Raw genomic sequence first — 27,612 nt, 5'->3', positions numbered from 1 at the left:
CCCAACTCTCTCATCTTCAAGAACCATACTTGTTGCCTTTATTGTTGGAGCTTACCCCTATTCCTTTTATTACACAGAAACTCTCCAACAATTTCTATAAAGAGCACTGGTTTGGGCACAAAAGTTATGATCTCTACAGAAAATAAAAAGTTGTCTTTTGTTCACAGATGCCACCTACGTCCTGAGTTAAGAACAGTGAAGTTTTTCTGAACTTACTCTTGCATTGTCATGGCAGGTCATGTTTCTCTTCAAATTCTCGCTCTGAGCAACTGGAAGCAGATATTATCTCTAAAGTATTTCTTTTGAGATAAACAAATCAAGTATAATAAAGCTCAGGAAGGGGAAAAATGGAGACTCATGCACAAACTCCAATTTTTTCGTTTAAATCAAGGACTGACTGAGTACACAGCCAGGCTGTGAATCTGTCTTCAGCCAGTATAAATTACTGGTTTGTATAGTCTAAGCCTCCAGGATAAACAGACAGTTCTTGAACATTTCATATCCAAGCAAGTCTTCCAGGCTTTTCTGAAGCCAATACCTTGTCCTGGGTCCTCCTCCCACCCCCTCAGCATATGTACACCTACAGCACATGGGCACACAGTGCTGTCAGCAATCAAATGGTATTGAATGAAGCCATTTTACCCACAAACAACAGAAATGAGCTTATCCTCAGAGGCATGGATTGAAGATGCTGCTTAGATGCTGGCTGTAGAGTAGGATTCTTTTTTGGTGTTTTCACCATGAAAAATCCTCATTGTTAACTCCTCACTCCTCCAGCAAAGCTTCCTCTACTCTTGCCCTTAAATCAGAAGGGAGTAACTATCTAGTGAAGAAAGCAAGAAAGCTAAGGACACAAAGAGCTCACAATAGGACAAAAAATTTTAAGAAATGAAACCAAAACCCACCATGTATGAAAGACATACTGCTCAGTCAGTTCTTAGCTGTTAACAGATTGTTAATCCCGGCACGAAAGAGCGTGGAAATGGACCTGCGGTTGTGAAAAGCAGGGAAAGGGCCTCTGCTTGCCACCCGCACACAGATATATCTGCTTAAACCCCTGTGAAACACATCTTGATGGTTTTCAAAGAAAGCTTAGGGATTCAGCTGCCCGAACTACTGGGTAAGTTTTACAGTCAAATTATAGTGGGGTGACTACAGGCAAGACTTGAATATGATACAGAGGAATCTTGTTTTGATATCAAAAAACAAGTTTCTGAGCTCCGGATACTGTCAAAGCTGACCTGCCCAAAGCCTCCTCTGTTCAGAAATCAGCAGTTTCCCAACCCTACACGAGCACAGCTTTGGAAAAGATGGATCTCAGAAAGCAGTAGTGTTATTACAGATATATCAGAGTATTGCGTCATGTTCTCTTCCAGGGAAAAGAGTATCTTTGGGTGTTTCTAAGAGGCTGGCAGGGCTTGAAGGCTACAACCTATTAGCAAGTAATGATCCTACTAGAAACTGAACATGTTGCTTATTCACTGTTGCTGAGGGCTGAGTAGAAATTAAAGAGGGTGGGAGTATCCCTCTGGAAAGGGTTTGGAGCAGGGGTTGGGCAGCCCCCAGGGAGAAAACCTGGGAGAGGCGCAGCGTGGGGTGCATGCTAGGGTGGATCCATGTTGCTCCATAACGAAGTGCTTCTGTGAGGAAAGCCAAGCCCCAGGATGGGTGATGTAGCCGATACAGCCACCGGAACACGCGCATTTGTAGAAAGGCTCAGAGGAAGGACTGTACCCACCCATAAGAAGCTTTGCTCTGAACAAAACCCAAACCAAATAGCAACAAAAAACAGCCTGACAAGTAGATTAATCCCCATGCATCCTGGCCTCTTTTCCTAAGAAGTAAAAGGGTGTAAATATCAGAAAAGTAAATGTAACATTTAACTCTGTATACATGATATTACCTTCTCCTCAATAACTTTTAGGCTTCTTCACCACAACATTTATCCTGCAACGTCAAGTATTCTCACTTCTCCATTTACCCAAACTGCAAGTTCTGATTTGTAAAGGCATTGCTACAGCATACAGCAAAGAAACGTAACATTAATTCACACTATTTATTTTATGGTAAAAGGAAATTGATAGAATATAAGGTCGAACGGCCTGCTTGACATTACAGAAAAATCCAGAAGCCAAACAGACCAAAACTTCACCTCATGCTATTCACTCAAAACACCACCGCCTGGAGCTGAGCACATGGCAATATCCTGCATTATTTTTACATGAATAAAATTAGGTTTTGGCTAATATCACTCATGTTTCCACTCGGCCACTGTACCTCCTCAGCTTCTAAAAGGGTGCAGTCAAGTGCTTCAGTAGCTTTGCATCGATTTGGGGTTTATGCTTCCTCTTTTAGCACTTTTAAGTGTGTAATGAAACTCATTTCCAGCCTGCCTCATGCTGGTGCTCTGAGGCGAGGCAGCAGCATCGCTCCCGGCTCCCGCTCCTGCCGCTGACCTGGCCCAGTGTGCCTGATGACACACATCTGATCAGTTTGTTAGAAGGAAGTACGTGTTCCTGTGTCGGATTTCTGGCCGCCCTCAACAGCCACAGCTGAAGGCTTGTTTTTTGTCTGAAGCACCACCAGTGGGAGTGTTACCTTCAGCTGCAAAAGGCCTTTTCAGCAGTGAACATGCCCTCCGTCAGCCAGGGGTATAGCCTGAACATTATATCCCATCTCTTCTCTTAATAAAAAAAAAAAAAAAAAAAAAAAAAAAGGAAAAAAAAAACCCCTACCCAAACAAAAAACCCAAACAAATACACCTACCCCCCCCCCACCAAGCTACCTAATTAGTTAGAAAGAATCAACACAAAACATACACTGAACATACACTGCCAATTTAACAATCAAATTTCACCCCTTTTTATTTTCTGGGTTTTACTTGAGGGACTATGAATTCATTTTGTCCATTCAAAAGGTCTGCCTTTTTATTATGATTAAACACTGAAATGTAGCATATCTACAGCAAAATTTGTTGTCATATTCACTCTAGAATTGGCAATTTGGCTGATTTAAGTTGTACCATGCAAAGGCACCATGACACGTACTATTAAGAAATGAGAAATGGCAGATAGGCATTCCAAAGAATCATCCACTTTGCAAATGGTAATGCTACAGCTGAACATAATCTACTAAAAATGGTTATCAAAGGTGAGGATCCAGGCTCAACATCCTCCCTGAACATGCTGGAGCATTCTCTCCCCTGATTTTAGGAAGGAGAAGTTTGCAGTTTTCCAGCAATACAACTACTTCATAAAAAAATTTTAATAATAGCATTGGCCATGTCATTTCTCTAAATTTGAACCTTCTTTCACCCTGGCCTGCACAATCCATAGCCTTTCATTTGGGCTCTGGACTGTCATAAGAATAAGTGGACCAGGCACATATAGCCAAGACTACACCTAGACTGAAAATTAATTGACTTTTAAATGGCATTTAAATTAACTGAAATATTAATGAAAATTTAATTAAAATTTTAAAAAAAAAATCCTTCCAGATCAGAGTAATAATTTTAGGATAGCGCTTGATATGAATGGTGTTATATGATACAGTAGCCTGCAATTCTAGGTCTGCGGAGGATCCTTTTCTGCACCCAGTGTCTCTCAAGGTGTTTCCCAAGGCACCACACCACAGCATTTCCTCTGGAGTCCTCTTGGCTTCTTTCCTGCCTTCCACTGCCTCCACATTCACTAAGCTCCACGTGGATTCACACAGCAAGGCCACCTTCTGGAAGTGACTGCCACCGAAATTCTTCCATTCTTCCCCTTAGCAAGGGGAAAAGGATGTAGTACTTCACTGAAACAAGCACACAGGCAAGGAGGTCTTCTACCCCAGTTAAAAACAAATTTGAAAGGAGAAGCATTTAAAATACGAAATCCTTGTGAAATGCCCCTCTATTTGCATAAGGACTGCCACAGTTCAATTAGCAAAGGCAGTACCTGTCCAGTTAAAGATTAAACAGTCCTTCAACCAGACGTTTGAAGAGAACTACCTGTTTTCTTGAGGTGAAAGGAAAGCAAGAAGAAAACATGTTTCACCTACACGAAGTTTGGGATCGAACTTAAGAGCCGACCTCCCAGATTTGAAGAGCGACCTAAAGCAGAAAGCATTGCCATTCTAATCACTGATCTTAAGGACAACAGAAGAACTAGGTTGGCACCAAAAGCTATCACTCCCACATGGCACCAGTGCTCGCAAATTGATTTCCACAGTTTCTCACTCTCCTGTAATTCTATTAAAGCATTTAACCGTGAAGAGGAGACTTCCAAGCTATGCATTACTATACTTAAAACAGTTTTGCTGAATGCTACTGAATGTAACATATTTAGATAGCAAACTCTTGGAGACTAAGGTTATATCTTCTTCCACGTATTTTTGCTGAGAATACTATCTGTACTCCAAAAAATGCACACTCTAAATAAAATATCTAAGGGAATACAATGGAATGTGATCTGTTACTATCTGTGTGCTGAGTAAGGGGCATTGCAAAAAGCAATCCATTTCTCCCAAGAACTAAGAGACAGTAAGGGTTGTCCGTGAGTGACATAGTAACCTTGAAAAGTCATAAAATAAGAAAGTCATAAAAATGAGAAAACTGCAGAGATTTTAGGAAGGCCAGAAAAGCTTCAAGAGGCAGATGAAAACAAAACTGAAAGAGAGGGGGATGGGAATGCTCTGCTACATATTCAAGTTGTATTTTTTGAATGAAATGTTTATCTGTAATTGAAAATCATGCAAATAACGACAACAGCAGTATGGGAGACCTGTATTAATGTATAAATGAGTTTTCAACTACTTTTAATATTAATTACATTATATACTTATCAGGAGACATTTCAAACCTGTTTTGCTGTTTTACACTGAGCCTCAATTATAATTCCAAGGAAGAAGGCTAGCTTCAGCAGCAGATACACCAGTTATATATTTTACGCTAAGTAAATCGCACACAGTTTTATTCATAATAAAGAAAACAACCTCAAAGGACGGTTGCTTTGGCTTTGCCCTATTTTTTATTATTCTTAACAATTACCTTTTAAATATGCTTACCATCTAAGTGGTAAAAGCTTTTCTTAAAATACTTGCACACTATGAAACAGAACGATGGATGCAGTATTTCTGTAACATTAAAATATTTCTATACAAGTTGCACAGACATAGAAACGTATGTCACACCCCCCCAAAATAAAATGTTTAAAGAAGGTCAGGCTAGAAGGAATGCAATGGAGCAATACTCCAGCAAAAAGAGAGTTAAGACTTCAAATACCCAAGACTCTTAATCTATCCTTTATCAATTATTCCAAGAGGTCAACAGAATCTACTTAAACACTGAGAAGATAGAGTAGTGCAAGTGGGTTACTAACTTTAAAAATGTACATTTTTTTATCCAGGGAACCAGCAATAATAGAAACACAGAAAAGTAAGGCTGGAAGTGCTCTCATGAAGTCCATTCCCCTGCCCCAGGGCAAGATCAACTATACATAAAGCATTCCTGACAGATATTTGTCTAACTTGTTCTTAAAAACCTTCAGTGACGGAGACTTTGCAACCTCCCTAGGCAATCGGCTGCAGTTATTAACTATGCTTACCACTAGAAAGCTTTTCCTAATGTCTAACCTCAATCTCTCCACCACAGCAAGCCTGTCTGTTACTTCGTACTCTATCCCTAGCAGAACTGGAAAACAGTTTCTATTACCTTCCTCTTTACATGAAATTTCCATATACTTTTAAATGGTTATCACATCTTCCCTCACTCTTCCATTCTCTAAACGAATAATGGCCAACTGAGTCATATGCAATCTGCTGGAGCAATTTATCTGGTCTCCCATGTAATCCCTTCAAGGAGCCTCCCTATTCTGGAACTACCACCCCCATGCCAGAGACATCTCCACCCAAAACGCCAGAAGTTAAGCAAAACAAGATGTGGGGAGAGGCTCTCAGGTTGCCTTCCTGCAAAGAAAGGTCCTACACAAACCAGCAGAAGTCCCCGCAGCAGAGATGTGAGGTGGGGAAAGGTACCCACCCCAGAGGAGGGGCAGAGGAGGAAAGGAAGGCTTGAGTCTAAAAGAGAGGGCTTTACACAAACCTGGAACTAAGCTGCAGTGAGTTGGTCTGGAGGTGGGAGAAGTCTGGAAACAAGAGAAGGTGAAAGAAAGCAGGGAAAAGCAGGAGGATTACTGGAAGAGTAGGAACTCTGGAAGAGACCAGATGTACAAACAGGGAGGGATGGAGGAGCCTCAGTACAGAGCGAGGTGATTTGGGCATTGATGGGGAAGAGGCTGCAAGAGGTTGGGAGAGCACAAAACACAGGACAAGAAATGCAACAGAAGTCCTGAGTGCCAGGGTGTTATGGAGCAGAGGTGGAGGGACTGGAGAGGCTCCAGCAAGCTGCGTTCCTACGAGCATGAGGATCTCCTAAGAGATGAGTTCAGTTTCTCTGCTAAAGCAGGGTCTGGGGCAGTATCAGCCAAGCTGAGGGGTTGCTCCTTGGCAGTAATTTGGCCTCTCTGGATATGGCCCAAGGTCAAACTTCGGTGACAATGACCTTGAGACATAAGGCTGCAAGGGGTTATGGAAAGATTGAGGGTGCCATCACTTCCATAGGGAAAGGTGTGAGGGAGAAGATATGAAGCTATGACAGAATGGGATCAGAAGGTGACAGGAAAAGTCAGTGCTAGACTGAAGGGCAGGGGCCTACTGCACAGAGCAACTTCTTACTATTTATTCTTGTTTCCATAGCGCCAGAGCTAATAATCCCTCTAGCAGTGCTGAGGGTCACAGGGCAGGAATGCCTCCGAGTCAGCCCAGGTCTGACAGAGCTTGTGCTGAGACGGAGCTAATAAAATCCTCATGGACCTAAGCTGACCTTGCAAGGTCAGGAGGCTTCATGCACCAATTCCTAAATCCATCCCATAGTGTTCTACTTATCCTTTGATCATCCTGGATGTCCCTGTGCCACACATTCCCCGACGATGGAGAGCCAATTTCAGAATCACACTGTTCTAAACCAGCACTCGAAACACACACTGGTGAAGACAGTAGCTAATTTAAAAATGGATCTTGACTGTCCAGGATCCCCACCACTGTTACCCTAGCACTGGCGCAGCACTGCGAGTGGCTGAGGCAGAAGGTGCAGTACTTCATGGCAGCTAAGAAGTGTGCAAGCGAGGTGGTCCTTCTGACCATCACACTGAAGTACCTCTCTATCATGGCCACATCTTGCCACATAGCTCAGTGCATCAGACACATGCCCCGGCACAAATCCCCACGGCTTTGTGGGAACCTAGGAAAAACATCTGCCGAAAATTTCAGAATTACTGCTATAGTCTGAAAAAGACAGTTTTTTCAATTCTCAGGGGTCATGTTGTCTAGACCTCTGGCCTTTCCTTTTGCTCTTCTCTGGATGCTTCCAATGGGCCCAAAGAGCTCTGCTCAGAGCAGAAATAGTACATCAGCCACACAAATGCTAAGTAGAGTGGAAAAATTATTTTGCATGTTTTATATGCAGACTCCTGTCCATATATTCTTGCATAACATTTATGGCATAGTATTGTTGATTCATAGCCGTTTCCTGATCTCTTGCAACTGCCCATCTGTTTTCTGCAGACCTGCTGCTTCACCAGTTATTCTACATTTTGATTTGCACAGCTGATTATTCCTGCTCAACCACAATTTAGAACTTGTCCTTGATGAACTGCATCATATTTATTTTAGATCAGTTCTCCAATACCACATTAATTTTGAATTCTAATCCTGTGCTCAGAGGGTTTACATCCTCTCCCTGGTTGGTGTCATCTGGAAATTTTGCATGCAGATTCTATCATCTAAGTCATTAATTAAAATATTGAATATTTTCAGGCAATCCAGGGCAGAATCCCACTTGACATATCCTTCTAGTTTGACTATGCATCACTAGTAATTATTCTGAGAACAGCTTTCTAGCCAACTGTGTACCCACCTTGTAGCCCATATTGCCACCTTGTTTATGAAAGGGTGAAAAGCCTTCCAAAAGTCAAGATATACTGTTTCTCTACTTAGAGGTAAATTAGGCTCCACTGATAAGGTACCTTCTGGAAAAAAACATGCAAATTCATTTATCATATTATTATCTACAGGCTATTTATTAAAAAAATCAGTTGGTTATTTGATTCAGACTTTTTCCCCCAAGAATTTAAGATAAGCTATCTACTCCAAAGGGGAAAAAGAAGTACCCAGGAAAGCTTACATGTAGGTACAGTGTTTGCTCTTTCAGGTTCTTTGAACCTAGACTGTCCTCCAAATGTTCTCCAGTGTAACCACTAATTGCTCAGACATTGCTTCAGCTATTTCACCCTAAGTTGCAGAGATAAGTTAATAAGCTCCAGCTTGTTCTAAAATACCTATTATCCAATCTCATTAGTTTATAATCAGTTCTGTTCCTGCTCTAGTTGGAATTCTTACCTTTCTCAAGGTAGCAGTCCTTTTCTTGCCACCTGATTACAGGTCACCCTTTTTGGCAAAGAATGATGCAAAAAATGTCATGAACTACTTGGTCCTCCCTGCACTATCAGATCATGAGTTTTGTCATTCCCTCTCAACTACTAGTCCAGAAACTCAGTCATCTTATTATTACTATTGAGAACACAGCATATTTCCTTGTTACCACGTCCTTCATTAGTTGTACTTTGTTTTGTGCCCTGGCCTACCTGATTTGGCCCTTGCATTCTTCTAATGTTCTTTTACACTCATCTCTAGTAACGTATCTAGTTTCCACTTTCTGTATGAGTCCTCAATTTTCAGATCATGCAATTTTGTTTCTTACACTTTTTTATTGGGACACCTTTTATGTTTGTGATTTTAATATTCTTTATTGTGACTGGAAGAGAAAAAGTTAGTTCCTTTAGAAATTACCAGCTTTCCTGAATTTCTTAGGTTTGTTTCCCAAAAAATGTTACCTATCAGCTCTATGAGCTGAATGAAATCTACTGTCTTGCATACTACTGCTTTTATTCTCAAGTTCTCTCTTCTTGTCTTCTGAAGAATGATAAGCTTGCTCTTTCATGATTGCTATCACTCAAATTGCCTTTTGCCATCATAGGCTCAGCCATCTCCTTTCTAATCAAGCCTAGGAGCACTTCCCTTCCATTGCCTTTTCTACATTCGGTAATCCTGAACCTATTATACTTGCATGATATACTGAAATTAGTATTTAGCCAGTAAAGTGAAAAAGTTGTAACTATAAGCTATTGTTTGTTAATATATGTTAAAGTGATTGGATGAGCCCATCTCATGGAACAAGAGCCATCTGCAAAAAAGGGCAGCCTTGGCATCTGTGCCAATAAAATGAGTGTACAGACAGGATCAAAATATCTCCTAACATTAACTGTAAGCCTTTCCAGGTCACAGCAATTAGCAAGGTGGAAAGGAGGTTTATGAAATACTCCGAAGGTGGCTACACAGAAGCATCATCCTCGCAGGCTTCTTTTGCCAGCACTCTGTTCAGTTGTAAATTGAAATGATTACTCTGATTGTTGCAATAGCTGCAATCACTTAGCGTGGCTAGATTCAGTGTTGACACTGCACAGGTTTCAGATATCAAAGCTTTTTCTGTACAAATTAGCTCCCTTCTGCATGTGGTCATGCCCCCTCTGCCACTAGCAGCTACTGTTTTCTTCTACAGCTAAAATGACATTCCAATAAAACAAAAGGAGCAGTACAGCAAGGATCAGAAGAGCAATCATATATGCACCTGCCATTACACTTTTACTGTAACTCTTAAATTAGCGTAACACAGTCCAATGAATTTCTCTAAGAAATACATACCTACCCACTGTTTACTGCTGAATGCATAATATAAATCTAACAAGGAACAAGAAAGATCTCCAAAAAGCATATATTGATATCAATTTGATACAAGTTGGAAGATACAGAAGTCCTTGCCTTCTCCTCATATAAAGCAATGATATTTCAACCTGTTTCCTTTACAAGTCTCCTGCCCATTTCCTTTACAAGTCGCCCAAATGTATGGTGCAACTTAACTCCATGTTTAATAATTCTTTAGTAGAGCTACCAAGATTTGAAAATGTTTATTAACATCTTTACCTGAGGGCACCTCCAAAAGAATATAAGAACTCCTTACGAGAGACCAACTAACTTTCACGCTGTTAAAGTCTCCAGAATAGGTCTGAATCTGCTGGGTTGTCACCACAGTCTGACTGTTGTCCTGGGCCTCCAGGGACCCCAGTTTCATCTCCCTGAATTTTATGCAGCACTGTTTGCCAGGTCTCTTCCACCCAGCAGCAGTCATGAGGTTACCAGCTTTCTGACACCCTGCTGCCCAAGCGCCCTGATCACAGTGTCAACAACCCCTACCTTCTGGGAGCTAAGGGATAGCAGATGCTGTGGCAGAAGAGTGTAAAGCTGGAAAGAAAATAATATAGGATCACATGGGCACTAAAGGTAGTAAGTTTTTCAGCACAGGAGAGCCACAGAAGGCAGGGCAGGTAAGGAAGAGAACAGATATCCACACAGTAGGAATTTTGGTGGAGAGCAAAGGAGTGGCAAAAACTCCTAAGAATGAGCTGAGGGCTGGCAGAGGGCAGCGAGGATGAAGATACACAAACAGGACAAGAATGGCAGTGGGGAGCTGTACGAGTATGCTGCTGGCCATGCAGAGGCAGAAGGGCCCTGCGGTGGTCCCGGACTTCACATCTCCCATCAGCACTGGAGCACATGTGGAGAAAAGCTTCCCATTTCCTCTCCTTCAAGATGCGTCTCGCTGACACACACAGAAACCATGTTGTAAATCAAAGCAGCGCAAGGCAACGGAGACAGTTCAGAACTGCGCTACTGCTCCAAACCAATGTGCTGGTGTGGACAGCCAGACACAGAGCTGACACCCCACTGCAGCCGGAACGGTGGTACTAGCCTCTGAGGGTGGATCTGCTTTTGGAAAGGACGAAGTGGGAGCCTGCCCATGGGGAAATGAACAGTTTTCCTGTTCCTTCCTTGGAAGAGCTCCTAGAACAGCAGGCAGCCCCGGGTAAAGCAGCCCAAGACAGAAAATGATCTTGCCATACACACAACCCCCAAACCAATAAACATCTTCTAAAGGCAAAAATTTTTAATTGGAAAAATAAACGTCTTGCACATCACTAACTTTCACTGTGGTACTAATCCATTATCTAACAACTACTAAAACAAGAGGAATATCCAGTTGTTTTTCCACCCATTTCTTGCAGGGTCTCAGCTGGCCAGCAGATGTGGAAACAAAGCAGCAGGATCTTCTGATCCCCATTTCCTTCTCCCAGCTCTCAAATCAGAAACCAGTCCAGAAAGGGAAAGCACTGAATGAACTCCAGCGAAGTTCACACTAGAGGGAGCTTTCCTCAGAGAAACACAGCACCTTGGCACCTTTTCTCATTTTCAACATATCTACAGGGAAATACACTGGGCGCAGGTGAAACACCTACCTTTAAAGACCTCCAGTTTTGCCAGTTCAAGCATTGCAGCACATCAATGGTGCAGGGTGGGAGGGAGTACAAGGAGAAGATACCTGGCAAGTTTTGCCCAGAGATGTGCTCCGGCTGATGAGATAAAGCTCAATGCTGACATGTTTCTGAGAAGCCTTCTGATATGAACCGTGTCGATCCCATGCCCTCGCCAGACTCTCATGTCGAACACAAGAACAACTTAACAGACTATTTTTATCCTGACCCAGGAGGCCACTCATTGTTAAGCTGTTAATGAGTACTTTAACGAGGAAAGCTGAGATACACCTTCCCTAAGGCTTGTGGCCGTCTGTTTCAGGGGGCCTGAAATACAGATAACTCCATTACTCACTGTTAATACAAGTGTTGAACTGTTCCTCAAGTGAACTGTTTTAAAATATTATTTAAACTGAAAGTACTACAAGGCGCTAACAACAGCCAGGACCTATTCAATTGATTTTCTAAACTCCAGTACACACTCCCAAAACTATGAGCTGAACTAGAACAGAAGTCCTTACCTGTGAAAGCATTTGTGGCCTGAAAACCAGCTTCCTGCATACTGCTCTCCCAGTGAAGCTTGAGATTCCCGTCTTAACCTGTCCTTACCGGAGACAACTGCTCAGCTTAGAGCTGTCAAGTCACTTCCATCTTAGCTTGTCAGAGTCCATTTCTCTTTCCATTCCCGTATTTGGCACCATCCAGTTCCCACCTGCTCCCAGGTCTTTCAATCCGTAGGCAGAGGATATCTGCACTGAACCTAAATAGGAAGCGTTGGACAGTCCCATCAACCAGCCAGCCAGAGGATTTGGGCCATGATGAATGTGGAAATAAAGCAAATCGCCTGCCAAGACTTTATTTCCCTTCTACAATTAAGTTCCAATCCTCTGTTCATCCAGCACCATTTTTTCAGGTCTCGGACAATGGTGATGTTCAATTGTCTCTCCTCTCTTGTGTTCTTCTCCCCTCAGGCACGCTCACTGAGAAATTAAAAAAGAAGAGATTATGTTTCCTGATGACCTGTAGCAACACTAAAATTAACAGACTCCAGGGAACAAAAACCCAAAACACATTATCAGGGATTGATTGTACACATTAAAGGAGATCTTCAGAAGGCAAATATTGTGATTTTGCTGAGATGCAAAGTGTGACCACACAGCTCTTTGAAGTGCAAAGAGGAACAGTGCTGAGGGTGTCATATGCATCTCTGAGAACATGATATGATTTACATTTCAAAAGCCATATTTAGCAGAGATGGGGGCAGCAATACAATAACAAAATTGCAGTTAAAAGGGAAAAGGAAAAATACTCAAGGCTCTGAAGTCTAGTCTATTCAAAACCACAGTGAGATTATTAGCATTTCACATAGCTGCTTCCCTTCTTTTCTGGAGCACGGAAAGAGAGCGCTGTTTGCCGACACTATATATGCCATTCTAACAGTCTTCTGAGGTTAAAAAACTTTGTATGTCTTGCTGTCGATTATCTATTTAAAATCGCAATTGTAACACAGATGACGCAATTCGGATGTCTTCAGACATTCGGTAAGGTTAAAAACACCCACAGGCTATACAAGAGAAAGGTGATTAAGTTTTTCTTGATACTACTACTTCTGCATAGCAGGGATATCTGCAGCTCACTGAAAACTAGAGTTGTTGCACATCCAGCTTTTTAAGAACTAGGGTACATTTACTTTTATGAGGTGAAGGTGAACAGCAGACAGCTACGTGTTTAGCGGACAGATTATTTTAGAAAACAAGGAAGAAAAGAGGACTTGGAGGAGAACCCACTCACTCCCCAGCCATCCTGTTCCTTCACGCAATAATGCTTGGCTCGCTATCTCCCAATTCAGTGGCACAGGCAGGTTGAAACTACATCTGTGATGATTTTATGATCTACTAATGGATTTTAGCTAGTGAGTCTAGCCAGGGCTTGCAGTACTGGATTGGACCCGAGGCCCATCTTCTGGAGCAGCCTATGTCCAAGGGTGCCAGCGTCACTGTTGGTCCCAGCACCCACTGCTTCAGAGAACAGTGCAAGACCGGGCTCAGGAGGCAGGTGTGAATAACCCGCTCCCCAGCCCCACTTCACCCTCTACCCTGACCTGCAAGATCTAGAGACTAGCCTATATCCTGAAGCGTAAGGCTGGATATCCCAGATGGTCCAAAACTGCAGAGAAGATTCTCATGCTCCTTGGGGCACAGTGTGCTCTGCAGGCCCCGCCAAGTGCACAGCCAGCCGGCCCTCAAGGACTTCGTTAGGGCCCTTTCTTGGGGGACAAAAAGGATCTCTTCTCAGGTGTGCCACTGCAACCAAGTGAGCCTGACACCTGATGAATGCCATTTTCCTCAGGACACACTGAATGAAAGCTAGCTGCTAACAAAGACAAATTTTCTATCTTAATGATGTTGCTGCTTTTTTCCCCCAGTTTTGTTAAGGCAATGTTACTGAAGAACACATGTTTTTGTCTCAAAACACACCACAGGACTGACTGGTTACTTGTATTCAGAACTAGTAGTTTGCGTTCAAATCAAGTAAGGTTACAGAACAGATTTAAAATGTTTTCCCCATTTCTTACCCAAACATCTCAACTTAATAGAGGAGAAAGTAGAAATTAAGAAAAAAAACCCTGAAAACAATGCTTTTACATGTATTAACTTCTATCAGATAAAGCTGCATTAAAAAAAATTTACAATAGTGTTTAAAACTATTTTTCTTGAATGTCAGCTCCTCAGGATGCTTTTTCAGCCCTTCAAAGTGCTCTATACAACTAATAACCATTTCATATGAGGTTATTTTATTCTAAAATACATACAGCTGAGCAAGTATAATATACATACACTGCAGCACATATTTCTTTTGGCTCTTAACATTGTGCTAACTATTCTATAATGACTACAGATGGATGCTGCACTCATTTCCCAAGCTTTTTCTCTAGAGGCCTGAGTTTCTTCTATATTTATAAAAGCTGGTCCATATTTGCATTCACATTTTCAGCCTTATAACTTTTGATTTTGGTTTATAAATCCGCAATTTTGATGCCTTCTGTTTTCAGCATTTTAGTTTCTCTCCCCATCTTAGAGATGCTCAAGAGATATGCACTAATACCTTAGCATCCAGGGAAATTCTCTTATTGTTACATCTTTGTATTGGATAAAATAAACTTCTGATTCTCAAAAGAATAAAATACTTTTACTTTCTTGAAAATTAACTTTTTTATTAAAAGCAGAATTATTTTCCACATCTTCAACATTTCTGCTAAACTAGTTAAGAACCCAGCAGTGCTAAAGAAACTCTATGATGCAGGCACTTTCAGCAACCACTGCTTCTTCAAATAGAAAGATGTAATTTTAACAACACTACAGGACACTGAAACACAGAGTTCATTCAGACCTTAACATTTAAAAGGTAGTGCACTGCATCAGGTTTAAGTCCTCCCTTAAGGACTCAAGTGAAAGAAGATACTGATATCTCTTGATTGTCCTAAGTGAGCATTTTCTATCACTGCAAAAGAACTGTTCTCTCTTGGCAGGTAACAAACTCAGAGGTGGCTGGCAGGAGGTGAGCAAGGAAACAGAGCAGGCTGGTGGGGCAAGCCTGTGCAGTGCTCAGCGCTTGCTGGGCCTCTTCACAACTCAAAACCAAGTTCAGTACTTATAAAATGCTTCACACTTATGGCTAAGCAGGCTATTTAATGAGTATTGTCAACAGGCAGACCTTTCATCAGTCACATCTGCACAACAATTTCAGATGTCTCAGATTTTGAATGCATCCAGCTGAAGACAACAAAGCAGCCCAGCCAATACCACAGCAAATCAGGAAAATGGCAAATTCCATTTCTAACAGCATGTAGAGCTATGACCTTTCCATTGTACATTACATTATCCAGAAATTTTCCATTAAAGCTGAACTGATGTTTAAAGAGAGGAGGTTTGTGTTTGTTTCCTAACAGACTGGCATGTTTGCATGCACGGAATGGGTCGGGACCTCTACTGACACATTTCGGTGTGGCTCAGCCAACTCCAGTGAAGCTATGCGTTTATCATTTTATACCAGTGTGGTGCAGAAATGTTAAACCAGCCTGCTTAAAGGACCGAAAAGTCAAAATATGTTTCTGAAAAAGAGCATGGAAAGTAAACAATACTGATAGAACTACAATAAGGTGTGAGCTTTGATGTAACTGTTACATTTTTCACAACCTGCAGAGACCCCAGTGGGAACATGTCCCATTATACTGATCAGATGGCAAAGAGAAAACGTAGACTAGAAAAACTAGAGATTTTCTCTTTGCTCCATCTGTTACCTCCTTTCCAATTGCAACAGGAACTCTGCTTCCACTTCTGCTTTCATTCATCCACTGCAGTGTTACATGAGTCTCAGAAGCAAACCAAAGCAAAACATTGTGTTTTATAAATATGTAGCTGTGCTATAAAGATTTTCAGCTATGCGCTTACGTGACTGAATACCTAGAGAAAAATCCATTTGTTTCCATCCTCTCCACTTTTCTCAGATTTGGTCCTCGGAAGGACACCACCATCTGAACCTCACACAAATTGCAAACAGAAAATATTTTGACCATTTAACACCTTGTGTGAGTTACATGTTCTCATGGTATATTTAGCTAGTCAAACTGCTACTCCTCTTTTCTAAACATTTGAAAATGCAGAATTAAAGGACCACTGTAAAAAAGAATCTGAGAGAGAAAAGTAGCCAATGAGTGTCATTAAACCTGCAATAATACCTACATTTTATGAAGTATTGTGCAATCAGTCAGGACCAAGCCTGGAGGAACTTGCACTGAAAGAAGAAGTGAAATACTGCTTTTTCCAAGACTGCTACCTCTGTGATCTCCTAAAAAAAAATCAAAAGCACTGGCTGACATGTAAATGCTGCAGCTTGGGGGTTTTTGTCTGATTTTTTCCATTTCCTTTCACTATATACAGTCTATTTCTCTGGCCACGTGCTGTTGGTTCCCACAGAGGCATTAAGAACTCACTGGATGTGTTGTCAGAAGGGCTACGGCCACGGGAAGCGTTTCCTGTGATAGCCCGTGGCACAAGGCATCCTAAAGGACAGTGTTTCACTAAGGTGTTTAACAAATTTCATAACAGGAGTTATCCGTAGAGTAAGCCCACATGTTTACATTCTTGAAAAAGTTACTGAAGAGCTTGTGAGCTGTGGTTTAATTTAACTTAATCAAGGAAGGACTTGCTGCTTGAATTTCTAGCTTTCAGGTGAAAGAAGCGTAAAAAGGGATAGAGCCTAAGCTAACCTGCCCTGCTCTCACTGCAGTCCCTGCAGAAGGCAGGTACCAAACAGGGACAGACCCCAGCGGGAGCTCAGCTGCCGCCGGCACCCACCCGCTCTGTGGCTAAAAGCAGGACAGAAGCAACACTGGCTCAGCTGGCAGCAGACTCCAGCTCACCAGGAGATTTAAGCTTGTCTCCAAATTCAAGGAAAAAAGTAATGTGATCAAAGCCAGGACAAGTACTGAACCATCCACATGCTTAAACACTTCACTGAAGGCCTATACTTCCTATACGTTAAGGCAGCACAGACTTGGGTATGTATTTAAGAAGTTTCTGGCTGGAAAAACGCTTCCAACGTTTTGTTTTTATAGAACAGTGTTTGTAAAACTATCTTTTAAAGTTTGCTAGAGCAATTTAAAATGAAGCATATGTGCACACGTATAGCTCACCTCTCCATCCCCTTTTGGATTCACCAAGTTTTCCAGGCTTTCTTTTGCTTCTCATAGAGACTTCTAAACTAGACATGTTAATATCTACCAGTTATACCTACTCTTTTAGATAGCAAGGCCTGCATTTTACTGTGTGATCCTCATTTATTTTATTTACTTCTATCCATAATTTTACTTTCTTCCAATATAGTATTGCACCAGTGCTATGTGAATCCTAGTTCCTGGGAAATACTATGCTCCATAACTCAAAGACCACTCAAAAAACTCAAGGTGACTTTCACAGGAGACCAGAGACATATCAAACTGAAAACCATACATTTAAAATAAGTTTATCTAATCATATCTTTCTCACACACACACATATACATCATTTGTTGTCACTTTCTATCTTCAATATTGGTATAGGTCAGTTGTGACTTCTTAAAACAGCTGCTGTATTTCACTATCTTGGTGCATTTCAGTGACCTACCAAATGAGTTTGTATGTTAAGTTATGTTATACATATTTATATTCCTAGAGATACTTTCAGATACTCTTCAGCTTGTTTAAGAATAGTGTCCAAGCTTCTTTTTACTTCCTTTTTGTTACAGCACTCCCTGAATTGGGGCAAACAGAGGACAACCAAAGCGAGGTGTGGTCTTTCTGCATTAGTTGAAGCAGGAAACAGGTCTTGAGAAGAGGGCATATGGCCAAAACCAAGCATCGTTTTTTTTCTAGCCTGTTAAGAAAATGTTAAAGCAAAATATATGCCCAATGCCAGCACACACTGCAAAAACCATTACAGACAAGGCGTAGTTTAAAAGAAAAAGGATGAATGTTTCGGTGCGGACATTTCTTCTCCTCCTGTTTACTTCTCTTTGGAGCAAAGCAACAAACTGAAGCAAAGATACAAAAATCAGTCTGTTTAGTAGCTTCACACCAAAGTGAATAACCTCTGGTAATCAGAAAGCAAGGAGTATTTCACTTGAAGAAATCCTATAAATAACTGATAACACAAAGGAGCATGCCACACTTCCTTCCATTAATCTTGTTAAGTGAAATAATGAATTTGGGTCCTCTATTTTCTATCTCTACGAACAAACTAAACAGCCATACATTTTACCATAGCTGTGCTGACAAAATGCATTAAAACCCCAGTGGAAAAGTTTACTAACATCTCCGTGACAAGCTATTGGATTTGAATGAGATAATTATTGGGAGAAATTGTACAAGCTGTGTCATGCAGGGCAAATGAGAAGATTGCATTGTTTATTTTTGGACCTTAATAAAACTATAATTACCAGAAGTTGTCAAGAGAAATCATTAATCATGCTGCTCTATGAACCTGACCAGTCAGAGAAAAACCTGAGCTCTGAATTTTATTTGCCAAAATAACAAAAAGGTAGTAAAGATCGGAATCCAGTCTCGATCTTTTTCCAAAGCAACACAGGGTCAGTATTTTAATTTGCAGAAGGCTGGGAAAAGCAAAAATTACATTGAGCAGCTTGGAGAAAAGATCGCAAGTTTTTGACTGGTGTTCCCGTGACTTGTCTGAGGAATGAGCAGTTGCCAGAAACCCAGGGGATTCTGCATATCTCAAGACTTTGAGTAACCAACATCCAGCTACACTCCAAAGGGCATTTAGCATCCCTGCATGCCACTGGAAAAAACGTGGTTGTGAGTCACAGCTGCAGAACCTGACCACCCTGATAAGCAGCAGTAGGACAGGGAAGTTACTGGTTTAACTCTGCCGTGCCATGCAGGATGTGTGAGTGAGGAGGACACACCTTAGGAGAACACAACATAGCCACTGCCGATCTGCTAAGACCGTTATCAACATGGAGCCCAGCATAAGATCGGAAACACGTTTCTCTCCTCCTCCTCTCCCACAGCAACTCGTTGCTGCTTCAACTAAATGCTTCTTCTGGCTTCCTCTCACCTCGAGAACCCACTACACGGACACAAGCAATGTATGTTGTTTACAAGCTCTTCGTTTTCCAAGTGTGCATCACGCATTTCCTAGCTTTTCGCCAGCCAACACATGCTTCCCAAGTTCTCTATCTTTATCTAGGTTTTTTTGGTGTAACACACAGGCATCTGTCATTTCCACTGACAGACCCTGCGTAAGAGAAGCAAATGGGCAGTGCTCCTTTCTTGCAGCAAATGATAGTTATGTCAACCATGCCCATCATCCCTAGGAGATCCAGCAGCACCCTTCCTCTCTCTACCGATAGCACCATTTGGGTGAGGGCATTGCACCCACCAGGGAAAGGGTGCACAGCCAAAACCAACCTCTCCCACTGAATTGGTTAGAGCAGCCAAAAATCCTAAAACACACAATGAAGATACAGACACACATACCTTCTTTGCTCATAAAAAGCAGACTGTGTGGATCTAGCCAAGCATCACGTCATTTCTGAAAGCAGAAACATCTGCACTCTGACTGTTCTGGAAAGAAAATGCAGAAGACAGTACCTGCCGTGTGAAAATCTCAAGCAGCTTTTAGACTCAGAATGGCGCAGTCCTCCCACTGAACAGTATTGGGGACTATGGGGGTAAACATATATGGGAATCTGAAAATTCAGAGATTAATAGGAGGAGTTATCCAACATTATTCCAACTTCTGTCAAAACACTTGGTATGACTGAAAAAGCACAACACAATGCTCATTTTGGCAAACGCAAAAAGCAGAAGAGAACCTATGCTAATTGTAATGAAAAATGAACTGGTGCTGAAGAAAGGGGCGTGGAAGCTGTTGAAGAATAAAACTACTATCTGTACAGCACTTGGGTTTGCTACGTACACCACCAGGAAGTGAGGGTGCTAAGCCACTCTCAAGAAGGGTATAGCATCCTATGCACTTCGGCCATGACCAAGGAAAATCCTCTTCTGCTAAAGAATAAAACGTAACACTATACAATCGAATTAGCATAAACTGCCACCATATTAATTGAAGAAGCACTGAACACGCACTGATAAGAATTTCATAACTTTCTGGAAGGCGGTATCAGTCAGTGCTATAAAAGTCCATCTGCTGTGAGCAGCAGCTGTTCAGGAGGGTAAGGAACGTAGGAGAAAGGCCCGCTAGTATTTTATACACATTACTACACAAAGATAGTTCTAGTTTCCTGTGAATCAAGCCATGCCACAAGAATTCATCTGGTTTATTTACAGCGTCTCAGGAGCCAACATCATCTGCGTGCTGCCTGAAGAGATGCAAATGGAACATTATCCAGACAAGCAAAACCCAGTTTAAAGAAACCATAGACAGCACCAGGCACATCAGCTGCAGGATGTTCCCGGCACTACTGTAAGCAGCACAGGAGACATCGGCATTCTGCAATATTGCTGCAGCTGGTGCAAGAAGGCACTCACGTGTGTATGCCTCTTCTAACCTAAAGAAGGTCTGCAACTATTTCAGACAGCCTATATAGATCATGTACTGCACAATCCCATTTTATTACAGTACCATAGAAAACTAAAAAGATGTAAGACCGCTAAGACCAGGTCTCCATTTTGCCCAGTATCTAATGAAACCAGCAAGTTTAAATTCTATCTCCATCATTATACTATGACTCAGCTCTGAACTCAATGCAACAATCCAGAGACCCAAACCATTGCCTTAACATGGTCTCCAGATGCTCTGCTTTCCAGAGCATCCACTTGAATTTTATCCTCTGAATGACACTAGGTAACAACTAGATTAACACAGAGCCTGCACCAGAAGCCATATCCAAGCAAAAGTTTCACCTGAGTCCACAGTGGTTTTGCCCATGCCAGGCCAAGGAAAAGAACTCTGCTTTATTACCAAATAATCTAGACAACACTGAAGAAAGCGCTCCTTCAGCATTTAAACGTCGGTACTTCTAAGGCCCACAGTCAAGGGGGCATAAGTAATTGCCACGCAATTCTTAGTTCCAACTAACAATACAACCGTACTCCAACTTTCAACCCGGAAATGAGAAAAGGAACAAAGTAACAGTTTAGCATTTCTCGTATTTTTCTTGGACTTGGGAGACTGGACTTCGTATTTTTGGGCACGTTACCTCATCTCTCTAAGCTTCCCATCCCGTCAGTGAAGTGGATATAACTTCTACCTGTGGATTAAGGAGCTATGAAATGCTTAGGGAACAGAGGTGTTACTGGTAAAATAGAGAAAAAAAAGCTAAAGCAGGGTTTTGATTAATTTGATTTTGTTCTCAAGTGAGTATATCATTCTGCAAATCCAAAACAACTCTATTAGCATTGTAAAATCATGCCAAAGACACCCTTTTAACTAAGTAAGAGGCCACTGATTCTTTATTTCCAGGCAATACCAACAATATATACTCTCCTTTAAGCCTGGCCTTCTTCAAAAAATCTGTTGGAAAACAATTCACAAAATAACTTGCAAAATTCAAGGGGAGAGCACAGCTGGGAAGCAGTATCCTGAGGTGATCAGCTAAATCTCATTTTCCAGAGAACTACACAGTTCATTCTCTCAAATCCCTCATTACTCAACATACAAAAGCAAAGACGCTATTTTTTTCTTGTCCGTGAAGGACAGCTTTTTACATAAACAAACTGCATAAAGGCATGGGAAGTAATACTGTTACCAGTTAAATCTGTGAAATTTCCCTAGTTGAAAAGTTCTTGTTTAGCATGGATATAAGAACTGAATTTCCACTCCCTCACTTCAGCTGTGATTCGGGAAACATTTCTAATCCCAATCAGCAAAACCAAACAACTCACCAAGAACACCATGTTTGTGTTTTTTTAATCCAGTGCCCTATCTATTTTCTACCAACATTTTTTAATAACAGATATATTTTAATATACCCTTGTCATATTTTATTGCTATGCTCATATACAGTGTCTGAGGCATGTAACTGCACCTAACTGAAGAACTGTGTTAGCAACACAACACTGACAGCACCTTTTTTAACAACTGAGGGGAAAAAATACTCTGAAGTTTTTGACCAAACAACTCAAAAAATCGGTATTTTTATCAAGGCAAATTGGGCTATTTTGCTTCTCTCAAGCAAACATCCCATTCAACTGTTCCCTTCTCATACTATCCATGCATTTAGGGAAATATGACCTCCCTGGCCTTGTTTTGTGTTTCACAATATCCTTTTAAGAACAAAAACCTAACATTTACTTTCAAATACCCATAAGATAACATGAGTGGTCTTTCAAGCCTACCTGCCAGTCTCCTCTCCCCACAACCGTCTGCCAATAAAGACACAAATTCCTATAGGAAGGGCCTACACAGACATAACTTATAAATAATTATGATATGTAATGAAAGCTTCACAGCTACAAACAGAAACACTGCAACCTCATATTAAAAGAAAATAATGATCTCTGCAGATGAACAATCATTATCTTCCTTGTTCAGCCATGGAGTTGCTACTACGTATTTCCCAGCTGTTAACCTATCCTCAGTCTTACCATAAAAACAAAGAATACTCTTGGCTTTTTTTTTTTCTTTTTAAACAAGTGGAAAATATAATGAGAGTCTGACTTTGTGCCTTTGATAATTAAGCTTCCAATATCATGGAATGTTTTCTAATAGGAGCATCTGCTTGCTGCATTGCAGCCCTACAGCTAAGAAAGCGTTGGACTCATTAATAAAATACAATAAAGAACCAAACATCTGGGTGGGAAAGATGCACGGAAGGGGAGAAACTGTTTTCCTCTCAAAATATTCAAGAGACAGCAAAGCTCATCCAAATAAAATGCAGTTTTTCTGTTGAGGAAGCAGCTGGAACCACTGATGCTGATGATTCTTATTCCACTATATCCTGCTGCAAGACACAAACCTATTTAGAGGAAACAGAAGAGAACGCAGGAAAAATCCCACCTGTATTTATCTATACCACATAGTTAAAAGCTCCTGACAGTGCAAGCCATTCCCATACCCAAGGAACAGGCAGATGGGTGTACATAAGTTCTTCTTGCTAACAGCGCTGGCAGAAAAGGGCTTCATATCAACACTTCAAATACCGAAAAGAGAAAACAGGACAAAAATAAAACAAGAAACACTAAGATCCCAGAAGAGTTAAATAGCTAGAATTTTGGATCAACAATTTGAGCATCTTATATAACACAGTTCATCATATGGTACCCAGTCACTCATGCATCAAGAGCAGAAACTGGGTTAACTACAAAATTTCTCAGAAACAAACTGAAACCTTGATTTTAAAACACTTCTAAATGTGCCAAATACTTCGGTACGCTGTTCAAAGTTAATTACCATCAAACTAAGTATCTATGCTTCGCATTCTTTTCAAATGCAAAATCTGTGGGGCTATATGCTGATCCTGCAAATGGCGCTCACCTTCTGTAAGGGTATGCAGGATTTCTTCACACTGCTGACCTAAGGGAACACGAAGGTGTCAGAAAACCTTTCTGAGGGAGGATGGTCAGCCCAGAACCCACAGGTAAACTGGAGTCTCCCACTTGTCGATAGTGCACAGACTTGACTGCATTATCCCACCTCCAGCTCAAAGAGATACATACCCCATGCCCCTGGGGTCACTGCTGAGCCCTCCGGTCTTCCAGGACAGCAGACAACCGGTAAGGGCTACTGTCACGGAGGGGACAACATCCAGAGGAACTGCATACAGGTCTGTCTTCCTACAGCAAATGGAAGAATTACTTGTTCTCTTCAGAGTCCAATTTTTTGGAAGAAGTAAGTTGCTATCCAGTACATGCATAAGCTAGCAAGACTAATCCTGATTTACCTAGGCATTTTTCTGACTTTTCTCACCTCTTCTAGCTTAACACTCATTGTCTTGGGTTTCTTGGCATTCTTTGCTTTTAAATAACACACAAGAAAAAACAACCAAAGTAATGTATAAAATCTGTTCCCTAGCATGATGACAGAACCAAAACCAAACCAACCAACCCTGGCATGTTTATTTGGTACCCATTATGCATTTGTAATGGGCCATTTTCAAGCACGTATATCTTCCCAACTTAAAAACTCAATTACCAACAAGATGTCAAAGGTTTTGCTCCTGTTACATCATGTTATACATCAAAATACATCAAGATAGAACCCGTTTTCTATCCGCTGAGACTCCATGGCAAGATTGAAGGTCTACATTTATTTTAGAGTTCAAAAAAGGCTCTGGGCTTTTTTTTTAAAAACATACAGAACAGACAAGGAAAAAAACCACTCAAATATGCATTTGCAGACAGAAGTATGTGGATTTTTAACAAATAACCAAACCAAATTTACCTTGTGGCCAGAAGCAAACATGAAAAATGCCAGCTCAGAGGGTTATTTTCTTTTAGTAACAGTATCACTTTGGGAAACTATTAAAATAGCACAAACTTAAAAGCAGCATTGGCAAAAACTGAATGCAGTTCAACTCCGGTTTCCAACTAAATGCCTTTTTCGCACACATACGCTTTGCCTTCCATTACTCAGCTGCGTAATATAAACCACCAAACTACACTTACAACAAATATGAACTGACAATGCCAAATTTTAATTGAAACACACGAGAGCAGTTGGGCAATGCACAAGCATTTTATAGGGAAGTTAGTAGTGCTCACGGCTGGAATAAGCCTACACTCCTATAAGGGAGAAAGAGATCTAGTCTCCTCATTTTATTTTAACCCTTCCTTCAAAAAACAGACAAATCTGCTAAATTAAAAAAGCAAATAACACCACAAATATTTTCCTAGTCTGAAAAATCTTTCTGTTCAAAGCCCATGAACAGTCTGACAAGTGGTGACTTTACGAAAAAAAGTTCTTTTCTACCTCTTAATGAATGAAACTACATTCCTTCTCCCAATTCAGAGGAGCTTTCTTGCAGCCTCTTTATATGACAGCAACACGCAATGACCTCTTATCATTGTAAGAGCTATACAAAGTGTCTCTGAAAATTGTCTGTGTATTTGTGTACACACTTGTGCGTAAATGCCTTTGTAGAAAGCCCTGTACACAAACTGTGCCTGCAACATATGCTCTTTTAGAGCACCCCATGGCATCAGTGCAGACATTTTTGTGCTTAAAGAGAAAACTAATTTATACTAAAAAAAAAAAAAAAAAAAAATCACCTCACAACAATACAATGCAGTCCTCCTCCTGATAGTTTTGCTGAGATTAGTAAGTCAACTTTACCATGAAAGTGAATGGAAGAGAGGCAAAGGAGACCTACAAAAATACCAGGAAGCAAACACATAGCATTCACATTAACACCTGTTAGCGGTACCTCAAACCTAACTTTTAAAATTAAGACTTTCCTCTGTTATTCCAGTTAGCTGGATGAAAAAGTTCCTACTTCACTATTACACCCTTGCCCTTTAGGAAAGCATGTACATGGGAGCTAAGGCTGGGTGGGCACAGCGCAAGGTGGCCTTTGACCACACCACAGTCAAAAAACATTTGCTTAGACATGGTTTTGGGAAGGCAAAAAGGTCGTCTGAGATGGAGGAGTGTCACTCTGTCTCTGTTCCCAACTGGTTCTTGACTCCTTGGATGAGCTCATCAGCAAAACATCACCACTTATAATAGTCATTTGGTCTACGGAGAATTACGTTAAGATTATGGATGCCACTAAAAAATCATGGCCCTTAACTATTATCCAAATGTATTACATAAATGTAAATAAATGTATTTATTTCTGCAACCAGCTGAATCACAGCAGCAGTAAACTTCCAGTTTTGTTTCCTTACTGAAGTTTTTAACTTCAAAACTTACTTACAATCTATAAAGTACACCATAATACAGCTGCAAAAAAGCACCCCTATAATGTCAGTGAAACTGTAAAATGTAACTGCTGCACCTATTCACCTTGGGGATGCTGAAGATGTCAGGCAAATGCCCTCTGCTCACATCATTAAAACAAACAAAGCCTTTGCCATGAAATCATTCACTGTGCAGAAACTTTATAAGCTCTACTATTATCTTTTATAGCTTAATTTGAGAACTGAGAATCTCTAGAGTGCTTTGCAGCACATTAATAAGAGACACTTTGCTTTATAAAGTTAATCATTACTACTGTACTGCTTGCATCAGCTCATTGCAGTAGAATTTGTTTTTTTCACCAAAAACTTTCCTTATACCACGACTTGATTTTTTTCAGTGAATGATAAAGGTGGTGGCGGTTCTCAGGATCTCTTTCACAGGACTGCTGTTATTTCATTTTCCATAGCACTTTAAGAGCCCATTATTAATAAAACTGCTGAAAAATTCTTCTCTGAAGCCATCAGGGATCATAGGCTTGACTGCACTCCTGTTTCCCTCACTAAAATCAGGGGCCTCTGAAGTCCGAAGAGTGCTACTAGAAATTATGAAAACAACACTCGAAGTGGCAGCTGCCAAACAAGGGAACCTTTCATCTCCTGGGTGAGCTTTTAAACAAACTCCAGTGTTTCATACCATACTCTGGCTACTTAAATACTTTACAGCTTACATCAATCTTTATCCCATAACTAAAGCTGAACATGATCTGGACTCACTTATTTGAGGGGTTTAAAGACAGACATGTAGGAATACACACAGGCAGCAGAGGCCACGCTGATACCAGCAGCTCTCACCAGCACAGTAACATCCCTTAGGGTACAATCCTTTCCCTCCTCTCTAACAAATCTCTGTGGCAGCGAATGCACTAACACAATTCTATCAGTATAAAGGGCCTAACTGGGATGGCTTATTTTAGTCCCTGAGGCACTACTTTGCCTGGAGTCAACTTCCACGTCAACTTTCCCAAGGCCGGTGGAGCTAGCTGTACTAGCGAGCCCTTCCTGGGCACCAATGCCTAGGTGGGAAATGTGGGTGAGACTCGGTCCCTCACCAAACTCCACCCAGCTCACACCAGGAAGGATCCACGGGGGTATCATCAGTGGAGACCTGATATTTCTGGAGCCCGCCCCAAAGATGTCCACCCAGATGCGGAGCACAACCCATAACACAGCACAAGGCACCTGGTCAAACCCTTACATGATGACTACAGCGTTTCAGAAGCAACACTGCATTTTCCTCAAGTATGACGTTGCACATCTCTGGTGTATTCACACAGGATGCCTAACTGTCAGATCTGGGCCTAAATTTGTAAACAAACTATTTCAAGCAAATCAAGAACACGAAGTGTTTTTGAAGTCATGCTTCGCTTTGGTAACAAATACTGACTGGCAGCACTCTTCCCTGTGTTTTTTTTCTTAAAGTATAGAAATTGTGCTGCATCCCAACTTATTAACCATGTTGGGTTTTTCCCAAAAGGGGTACAAGAAGGGACTGGAAGCGCATGCAGGGTTGCTGGACCATCAAAGGCAAATAACTTTTTTTTAAAAAACAGTGAGAAGCATTATTTAAACTTACATTTATTCATAGAACTTATTTGAACAGAATTTATTTACTCAATTAGTTCTAAAAACCAACTACCTAAGCAAATAAATGACTGCTTAAGTATGGTTATGTGGAATTAATATTCTCCATTTAGTTTCCAGAATATTAACTCATTTTTAAGCATAAAAACC

At 41.1% G+C, this 27,612-nt stretch overlaps 1 protein-coding gene across 1 annotated transcript in view; it reads right to left on the bottom strand.

The window, feature by feature from the left end:
- LDLRAD4 (low density lipoprotein receptor class A domain containing 4) overlaps positions 1-27,612 on the bottom strand; it is a 248,936-nt gene that overhangs the window by 176,135 nt on the left and 45,189 nt on the right. Inside the window, exon 2 of the mRNA XM_030011407.2 lies at positions 11,984-12,442. Within this exon, the coding sequence (XP_029867267.1) occupies positions 11,984-12,023 (40 nt within the window). The 5' untranslated portion in view covers positions 12,024-12,442. The remainder of the gene's footprint in view (positions 1-11,983; positions 12,443-27,612) is intronic.

This window comes from Aquila chrysaetos, chromosome 4, assembly GCF_900496995.4.
Source record: "Aquila chrysaetos chrysaetos chromosome 4, bAquChr1.4, whole genome shotgun sequence".
Classification (NCBI taxonomy): domain Eukaryota; kingdom Metazoa; phylum Chordata; class Aves; order Accipitriformes; family Accipitridae; genus Aquila; species Aquila chrysaetos.
Note: the sequence above shows the minus strand (reverse complement) of the source record. Positions and strands in the feature narration are given on the sequence as shown.